The 10,229-nt window shown below is 41.3% G+C and overlaps 1 protein-coding gene across 2 annotated transcripts in view; it reads right to left on the reverse strand.

The window, feature by feature from the left end:
- The window catches only part of Med13 (mediator complex subunit 13), a 100,970-nt gene extending 92,208 nt beyond the window's left edge, over positions 1-8,762 (reverse strand). For both annotated transcript variants that reach the window (XM_048366385.1, XM_048366384.1), the window contains exons 1-2: positions 8,628-8,762; positions 6,558-6,792 (exon numbers count right to left, since the gene is read on the reverse strand). In XM_048366385.1, coding sequence (XP_048222342.1) covers positions 6,558-6,792; positions 8,628-8,693 — 301 coding nt within the window. In that variant the 5' untranslated portion in view covers positions 8,694-8,762. The remainder of the gene's footprint in view (positions 1-6,557; positions 6,793-8,627) is intronic.
- Between the last annotated feature and the right edge of the window lie 1,467 nt (positions 8,763-10,229).

Genomic DNA, 10,229 nt, shown 5'->3' on the forward strand with positions numbered 1-10,229 from the left:
AGGCAGGTGCTCTACCATAAGAGCCACAGCTTCACTTCTAGCTTTTACTTGGTTAATTGGAGATAAAAGTCTCACTTCAACCCTAATATCTCAGCCTTCTAAGTAAGTAGTTAGAATTACAGGCATGAGCCATCAGCATCTGACTTCACTTAAAACTTAAGAATGAATTTGCCTTCTTTCCCGAAACAGAGTTTAAGGGTTTACATACAAAGTTATGGTTAATTAAAGACCATTCAATAAGGATGAATATTGTCCAAAGAGCTTATTTGTGGGTATGAAAATAGAACAATGAAACTTTTTGAAATTGTTTTAAAAGGGGAAGAATAGGAGAGAGTGACAGAGGATGAGGTTCGTCAGGATATATTGCATATACTCCTGGAAATGTCACACTGAAATCTCCCTTATACAACTAATATAGGCTAATTTTTTTTAATGCAACATTGTGAACTGCTTTAAAATTAAATCTTTAGAATAGCAAAAAGTTGAAACTTATTGTCACATAAAATTCTCAAAATTTTATTTTACTTAAAAATCTTAAGCCCATAGTTTAATGATATAAGACTATAAAATATGGTTTAAAAAAGTAATCCAGGGGCTAGGGATATAGCCTAGTGGCAAGAGTGCTTGCCTTGTATACATGAAGCCCTGGGTTCGATTCCTCAGCACCACATATATAGAAAATGGCCGGAAGTGGCATTGTGGCTCAAGTGGCAGAGTGCTAGCCTTGAGCAAAAAGAAGCCAGGGACAGTGCTCAGGCCCTGAGTCCAAGGCTCAGGACGGGCAAAAAAAAAAATCCACATTTTGGTACCCTGGATATTGTATATACACGTATTAGAACTAGGTAAGAGAAAGGGAATATCAAAATCAAGAGACAAAGGATAAAAAAGACAAAAACCAAGGCAACAGCAATACATATGGTGTAAACCAACTGTACCACTCAAGGGAGGGAGGGAAACAGGGAGCGGGGAAGGTGGGGGGGAAAATGAGGGAGGAGGTAACAAGTTGTATAAGAAATGTACACACTGCCCTGTGTATGAAACTATAACCTTTCTGCTCTGACAATAAAGAAATGGAAAAGAAAAAAAGAAGTAAGCAGGGCTGGGAATGTGGCTTAGAAGTAGAGTGCTTGCCTAGCAGGCATGAAGCCCTGGGTTGGATTCCTCAATACCACATAAAAAAAGCTGGAAGTGGTGCTATGGCTCAAGTGGTAGTGCTAGCCCTTGAGCAAAAGAAGCTCAGGGACAGTGTCCAGGCCCTGAGTTCAAGCCCCAGAACTAGCAAAAAAAAAAAAAAAAAAAAAAGAAGTAATCCACAATTAATTTTCAAGGATTTCTCCCTCACTGCTCTAAATTTTATCTATAGAAACCCATGTGAACTGAGGGCTTACAGGTCTCATGCCCTGAATGCTCACAACTCCCATGAACACTAAAGCAAGAGTTTTTTTTATCTAAAGCAAAGTACAGCCTACCTGTTGAGGTTTTCTAATGCCATTCAAGTACATCTTCATCTATATGCAGGTGACTAGGTAATGAATACATTTTTCATTGCTAAATGCACAGTCCTTGCCAGGTGCTGGTACCTGATACCTATAATGATAGCCACTCAAGAAGCTGAGATGTAAGGATTATGGCTTGAAGCCAGCCCAGGCAGTAAAGTTGCGGGGATTCTTGTCTCCAAATAACCACCAAAAAGCCAGTGATGTCCCTCAAGGGTAGAGTGCCAGACTTGAGCAGAAAAAGCTAAGAGATGGCACCCAAGCTAAGTTCAAGCACACACACACACACACACACACACACACACGCGTGCACCCAGCAGAGGCTGAGATATAAGGATCACCATGCAAAGCCAGTTGGGGCAAAAAAGTCCATAAGACTCTTATCTCCAATAAAACAACAACAAAAGAAGCTGGAAGTGGAGCTGTGGCTCAAGTAGTAAAGTGCTAACCTTGAGCACAAAAGCTCAGGGACAATGTCTAGGCCCTGAGTTCAAGCCTGAGGATTGACACAAAAAAAGAAAGGAAGGAAGGGAGGAAAAGAGGAACAGAGGGGGGATCTAATAATGCTAAATTAAGTGTTAAGGTTTTTAGTTCTGTTCTCTTTGGAGGGCAATTTCATTTAGAAACAGAACCCATCTACTAATATTTTGATGTTGTAATAACAATAAAAAATACTTTCTAGATGTTGTACTTAGATATGAAGTGTGAGTACAACACAACCTAAGACATACATAGATATACACAGCTCTTATGCTAATTAAAAGAGGTCTTTGTATCTCAACACCAGCATTATAACATGGAGGGGAAGAAGTAGGGAACACATGACAAGTTTTATCTAGCTCTTTTAACCACAGTTTAGTGGAGGAAAAAAAAATCTGTGTATGGAACTTAACTAAAGGTTTATCTCCCCTATGTATATCTTCAGAGAAAATAAAGAGTTTCAATCCTATTTTTCTAAGTTTTCTGTTGGCATTAGCATAAAAATTCTTAATCATCAGCTTACTTAGAAATTTTTACAAAGTATTTGCAGACTGTAACCAAATGTTCAAATACTAAATTTGAACGTTTTCCCCCAACAATACAGATTCAAGATACTAACGGAAAAAGTAAGTCACCAGAAAAGTTTTCTTATCAATGAAAAAAACAATCCAGATCAAAACCAGAAAAGTTGATAGACCTAGCATTCAACATTTTCCTCAAATCTGACATCTTTAAATATCTCCATGGTAACCAGGTGGTTTTAAAAGAGGAAACTTTTCTTCTATAATTTAGTTAAGCCATTAAAATATATACACATGGGGCTGGGGATATGGCCTAGTGGCAAGAGCGCTTGCCTTGTATACTTGAAGGCCTGGGTTCGATTCCCCAGCACCACATATACAGAAAATGGCCAGAAGTGGTGCTGTGACTCAAGTGGCAGAGTGCTAGCCTTGAGCAAAAAGAAGCCAGGGATAGTGCTCAGGCCCTGAGTCCAAGGCCCAGGACTGGCAAAAAAAAAAAAAAATATATATATATATATATATATATATATACACACACACACACATATATATATATACACACACACACACACACACACACGTTGAAACTGAAGGCTCAAAAATTAGCATGGTGGGAAATACTATGTATTTCCTGAAAAAATGAAGATGTTTAGATCAGTGTTTGTCTTGAACAGTCATTTCCCATTCATAATCTGTTCATTTAACAAGTATTACCAATTGCCTTAAGTTGGAAGCATCATTCATTTCCTAAACTTAAAGTTTAGGAAGTGGACATGTAGCTAAAGTAGCAGAGCACCAGCCTGAGTGGAAAAAGCCCCTGAACTAGAACTTTTTTGTTCAAAAAGAATATTACAAAGAATAAAATTTAGCAAATGAAGTAATCACTTAATACTCTATGGAAATGGAGGTATGGCTTAAGTGTTTGTTCAAGTGGTAGAGTGCCAGTCCTAAATGAAAACGCTAAGAGCAAGCGCACTGGCCCTTAGTTCAAGCCTCAGTATCAACGGGGGGGAGAAAGGGAAAGAAAATTGAGTGATATTTATGCATAGTTATCCACACCAACCTTAAAATTTATAAATTTAAAACCATCCTAAAATAAAAATGTTATTTAAAAATACATTGTGTAGGAGACAAAGATGCAATTAAGCAAAAGCAATTTTTACTTGTTATAGAATATTTTGACAGAAAAACAAAATTCTAATTTTTCCAAAAAAGAATGCCTTTACATTCTCTCCCTACTGAAAAAAGGAGCGCAATACTATCACCAAAATCACAAGCATTTCAGTAACAAGATGGGGTAGGTGCTAAGCCAAACAGAAGAACACTGACTGTGAAGATCAGGCTCCAGCTAAATTAACCAGCGTTTTAGTTACCACCTGGGTTCTTCCAGTTCCCCTTTCCTGAATGCTACACCTCTACTTGGAACTCAGGATTGCCTCCTGCAGCTGATGCCACCCCTACTGTCCAGCTGCTCTCTTCTCAGGGGAGCTTAAAAGAAGGGAATAGAGTGCCACAGATGGAAAGAAATGAAAAAGGGGTTAGCTAGAGAGACAGAGGAGGACTAATTACCCCAAAAGGGAGGCAGACGGTGTCCCTGGAGCAAAGAAAAGAGCAAGACAAATATACTCCATCTGAAAAGACCTTATTATTCTTTGAGATACATCTGATTTAAGTAACAACATTCTAAAGTAAATGACAGACTTAAAAAAAGCTACAAAAACTATATAAATACCACTATGTAAACTAAAACAGTTTAAGACTAGCTTTGGAACAGTAAATATGGTCAAATGTTACTCTTCATTTTATCTGTTTACTATTTCAATCAGTTCCACTTTGATGAAAAATTTTAAAGTTTATTATTCAATAACATTCAGTAAAATCTGATATTAAACAAACCTAAATTAATTCCATAAAATTAATTTCATCAAATTCAAGGAACATCATCTACATTAAAGTATAAGTGCTGCCATTTTTTGAAAACTATGCTCACAACTAAAGTAGAGAAAAAGTTGTAAACTGTAACTCAGTTTTGGTAGAAAAAAATATAACACATTGATAACACTGAAACCTAGAAGAAAACACATACCTACATACTGTAGTGTTTTAACAATATACATGAAAACAACTCACCTTTAAGAATATTAGTCCTACTACATTAAGTCTAAATACTACATATATAAAACTATCTTCAATTCTACAAAACTTATTTCATTCCATTTTTAAAAAAAAGGTTCCTTCAGATGTTCTGCCAACTATCAAGTCAGCATTATACTTGTTTGTTTAGTGTAGTTAGATACAAAACCCAGGCTTCATGATGCCAGGCAAATAAAATCTCTACAATTGAGCGACATCCTTAAAAGCACTAGTCTTAACAATTGTTTCATAAAAAATCACAATTTACCAATAATTTGTAGTCTATCAACATTAAAACCAACAGTAGATAGGTACAGCTCAGTGGTAAGAGTGCTTATCCAACATATATATGGCACTGGGTTCAATTCTCAGCACTACAAATGACAAAGATTCCAAACATTTTAGGTAAGGTGATTTTTATAATCAATTAAAGACTAAAGTAACTCATGCATATTGAAGCCAATGAATGGAAAAAGAAGCTGGTAGCCTTAGCTTTTGACCCTAAAAGTAAGCCTTATCTTGCTAAAACTACTAAGGAATTTTATATCTTCACACTCATACACACATCATATCTATGTACAATACAAATATATGAAACATCACTGTACATATTTAGCACTACATTACATAGTTAGAACTAAAGACTCAACTTCCCAATAGTCATCTTCTTAGGAAGGCTGGAAAGCTTTATCATAAAAGAACTACAACTTGTCATAAAAATAACACTAAAGATTATGTTCATTCAATGGTAAAAACATTTATTAAATGTGAAACACATATATTTCTACACAAATGTTGGTCTCAATGTGTACCAGTTCAAGACACAGACACTTGGATTACATTTCATCTAAAAATAAAACAGATCCTATAGGTCATACAGCAACAGAAACCTCAAGAGAACTCAATTTCATCTAAGAATGCTTTTTAAAAATTTATCTCAGAACCCTAAAGCTAACTGTGAAGAATCAAAATCAAACTAACCTGAAGTACTTGATTCCTTGTAGCACACAACTAACCATTTACATTCCTATAATCAAAGGTTCATATAACAGTGAGTCTTAACAATCTAAAGTAAATACAGCTTCAGTAATTATATAGAGGGTTATAGTTCTAAAGTAACATTTGGTCCTAGAAGTAAAGAAACGGAGCGGAGAAGAATGTAATCATATTCACTTGTTCACGGCAAAATTATTTCTGTGTAACCTTTTGGACTAATGACCTTTTTTCCTATAGAAGTTAATTAAGACAGCACTTGCTTCATGTTAAAATTATCTTTGACTAGGCAGAATCTAAGAGTCTTCCAAATATAAAAAAAATATAAATCAACATATACCTTCAGGTGTTAATAAAGTAACAACCACAAAAACTAACAATTTGTTCAAAATGAACTACGTGCAACTATGAAAATATCACAATGAAACCTGCTTATATTACAAACATATGCTCACTCAAAAAATAAGAAACAATAACTTCTTTGAAAAAATGTACTGAGAAAGTTAAATTCTATACGCTCCCATGTCTGTATATTCATACAAAAAGACAGCAGTGGAAGAATTAAAGGTTACACTTAGCTTTAAAAATATTATATAACTACGTTAGAAACATAATGCTCTCACATTCCATTTTCTTAGGATAACGTAACATGCTTTCCTTGGGCCCAAATGTTTGTAAAAAATCAGGAAAGAAAGTCAAGTGATGGGAGTAAGAAAGTTATTCCAGGCTTATAAAGTCTCCCATAACATATACAAGGGTAACTTAAGTAAAATAAAATGATGGTGAAATAAACATGCAGGCTGTATGTTTGTCTAACTTCATTGAGCATGTGGGCATATGCACACACACACACACACACACACACACACACACACACATACCTACCTTACTCTGGAATACAAATGAACAGTTAGAAATGTTAAATTGCTTTCACCTGATAAGTCATGGTGAATAAGGTCAGCAAAATTGGGGTCTTCACCCCACCAAAATATCCACAATTCTCTTCTTCCAGGTCTTTGATCTCGCCGCCAAACCCCTAGTACATCTGCCTTAAGGCAGCGACTAAAACTGCTTAAAATGGGGTCTTCTTCAGTCACCGGAAACAGAATAGGAGCAGAGGTTGGGCCTTGCCATACATATCGTTTCCATTTAATTCCGGTCAAGTCAGCCTAAAGGAAAGAAAGCATGGTTTTTATTATTGCACATTCAAAGTCAACAGTATTTCTTATAAATTCCCTTATTTCATTAAGACAGTATCATCTTCCAATGCATGCTTAAGTCACTGTAGACTGGAAAAAAAAACTATTATAAACAACTCTGAAAATTCCACGAATTTAACAATAACAGCCAAAAATTAACCCCGACATGTCACTGAATAGCATACCAACAAATGTAATTTGAACTGAATAGAAATAATGATGTGAAATATACACATGCAATTTAATACTTCCTCTCTGTCCTAAATTCTAAGTGTTCAGTTACTTTGTTCCCTGGTGAACCAAAATGAAAATTCTTAAAGACCCATCATTCCAGTTCTGCTCTAATGAAAAGACATCTGAACAACTCCTGAAACAAAAATCCCTTAAACAAAATCCCACACACTTCATCAGGAAAAGTCAAGTAGCTGCTCACAACTGTCAGATTTGTGGTAGCCTGTCATCAAAGAACCTGATCCCAAAGATCGATGTGGAGAAGACAGAAATGTTAAAATTTCTGTGTCTTACTACATGTTAAGAGATGCTGATTAATGGATATTGTAGAGAAAACCAACCTACGATCTCCCTTTGGCATCATGAAAGAAATTCAACAATGGGAATTCAATAAAACTCTGATTTAAAGATGGAAAGCATACGGTGCCAAAAATGAAACTGCTGAAACATGACTGGCAGTTTACACTTGCCAACTACTTGTGCTCCGCCCACTTAATTCACTTACATCTCATATACTCAATATTTCTCATAGTACAGGGTATAAATGAAAAAGAAAGTAACACAAAACTTTGAGTCATTGATGAAGCTAAGCTATTGTCCTATGGAGGACGCGATATTTGCAACAGTTGGTACTTTCCACAAAAGTCGGAACAGTTGGATGTTACCGGACCTGGGCCAACCTACACAATCGTCCCTCCTACATCCAGCTTCCCCAGACCTTTCATTTCAATAAAACAAGGAGCAGCCTGCTCAAAATAGTCTAAAAAAAGAAAGCAAAACAGACAAATATAGAACATTTAGTGCAAAACCACAGCACCGCCTCCACTAACTCCCTCCACAGTCACAAAAAACATAATGTTCTAATAAAAATAAGATGGCTAGAAATGGACAAAATGGCAAAGTGTTTTCAAAAGTTTAAGAAAATAAATGACATGGCATCTACCGTTGTCTTATTCGAAGATCTTAAGTTTGCCACAGAGCTACGCAGGAAACTAACCCAGGATTAGTTTGACTCATACAAAAAAAAAAAAAAAAGTAAAACAAATTGGGTTTGAAATGTATAAATTTTTGGGCGGGAGGAGGTTGTTGAAGGTAGAGGTCTTGGTTCAAGGTAAGGCAGAAAGCCAGTGGCGTGGTGGCAATAATGCAAAGTGTGGAGAAGGGCTCCGGGTTTAATACGGAGAAAAGCGAGAGTTCAGCAAAAAGAGAGAGAGATTGAGAGAGAAGAAAGAAAAGAAAAAGAAAAGACAAGGAGAAAAAAATAAACCACACCGATGGAAATGTTAAGTGTCCGGCCCGATAAGGAGCCCAAGTTGAGGACCAGACTAGGATGGAAAGAAGAAGGGAAAAAAAGTCCAAAAACAAGCCAAGTGGGGGCGGGGGGGGGGGGAAGGCCAGTGTCCTCCAGCAGCGCGGCGGGCGGCGGGGGAGCGGGCGCTGCCTCCTCGCCCAGGCCGACGAGGCCGGGCCTAGGCCGGAACGGGCATCTGGATCCGACCCGGCCCCCTCCCCCACGGCCCCCGGGCGCCCCCCGCGGCCGCTCCCTCGCCCCCGCCCGCCGCCCCGGCACTCACCAGGCAGAAGAGGTTACAGTGACAATCTTCCAGGCTGGCCCCGTTCTGCACGAAGGAGGAACTCATCGTCCCTCACAGCAGCCGCCGCCGGCGCCACAACCCACCATCCGCCATTACCGCCGCCTCCGACCAGCGAGAGAAACACAGACACCGGGGAGGGCGGGGGGGTGGTGGTTGGGGGGGCGCTGGAAGAGGAGGCCGCCGGGCCGCCCGCCCTCCCCACGCACCCCCCCGCCGCCGCCGCCGCCGCCGCGGGCAGCCCCCGCCGCCCAGCCGGCCTGCCGGCTCCCAGCCGCCCGGGGCCGAGGGCCGGAGGCGGGAGGCCCGCGCCCCCCCCCCCCGCGCTCCCCGCGCTCGCCGGGCAAGCGGGACTGCGGAGCCCGCGGACCGACGGGCGGACGGACGCTCGTCCCTCTCGAGGGGACCGAAGGGATGTGCACCCCCCTTCCACAACAAAAAAATAACAGATCACGCAACAAACAGTCAAAAATCGAGTCCGAGTGGACGGAACCCGAGCTCCGGAGGCTTCTCCCGGGCGAGGCGGCGACCGCAGAGGGGCGGGAAGGGCGAGAGCTGGGAGCGCAGCCCAGGCCCCCGGCCCAGCCGGCGGTGGCGGCGATGTCCTTAAGCCCGGAGTCTCCTCAGCGGCGGCGGCGGTGGCGGCGTCTGCGGACTCAGTCCATCCTCCGGCCGTGTCTCCGTGTCGTTCCTGGGCCAAGCCTGCCGAACGTCTGCTCTCTGGCGGCCTCACCGCCTGGACGCCGTAGTCTCCCCCATTTTGTGGGCCCAGCGGGCGGTGTTTTTCCCCCTTTAATCCGAATTCACGGGTTTTCCCTTCGCTTTAATGGCGGCCACAGGGACCAGCTCGCCCTCTCTGCTCGCCCATTGGCCGCCTGGGGGTCACGTGGGCCCGGGCTCCGTGGGGAGGGGGGAGAGGAGGGAGGGAAGGAGGGCTGGGAAGCTTTCGGCCGAGGCGGTGAGCCCCGGGGACCCGGCAGCCAAGCTGGTGGCTACTGAGACAGCGCCATCTGCTGGTGCCCCGGCCAGTGAAAAGTGACCCGGGCTTTGGCCCTGTCCCTCTCCTGGCCGGGAATGGGCACAGTACAGAAGGCTTCGCTTCAAAAATCTGTGAGAACTACTTGGAAATCCGTTTGAATTCTTTGGAAGAGAAAGTTGGCAAAAATTCCAAGGCATTCTCATATATTCCATGAGGTCGCTGGGATGCAACGCAAACCCCTAGACGAGAATCAGAGCTGGGTGGAGACTGGACTCAGCAGTTTCAAAGTTGTGACATATATGTGTGTCTGTCTGTCTGTGTGTGTGTAAATATGGAAACATAAATGGGACCATTAGTTTTGTGGTTAGCAGCCTGGGAACTAGAGCCACGCTGCTGGGATTCAAAGCTGGAACCAGTCTTGTGGGTCTCAGTTTTCTCGCCAGTAAAATGGGGGAAAACAAGCCTTGAAGCACTACTAGCCCAGTACCTGACCCAGATAAACACTGTAGAGAGTTATCTATTATTGTGGTCCTCGTTTAACCTCACAGAGGTGTTGGTAATGAGCAAATGGGACTTCTGGATATAAACTCCCCTAATCTCCGTGA

This window comes from Perognathus longimembris, chromosome 17, assembly GCF_023159225.1.
Source record: "Perognathus longimembris pacificus isolate PPM17 chromosome 17, ASM2315922v1, whole genome shotgun sequence".
NCBI lineage: Eukaryota > Metazoa > Chordata > Mammalia > Rodentia > Heteromyidae > Perognathus > Perognathus longimembris.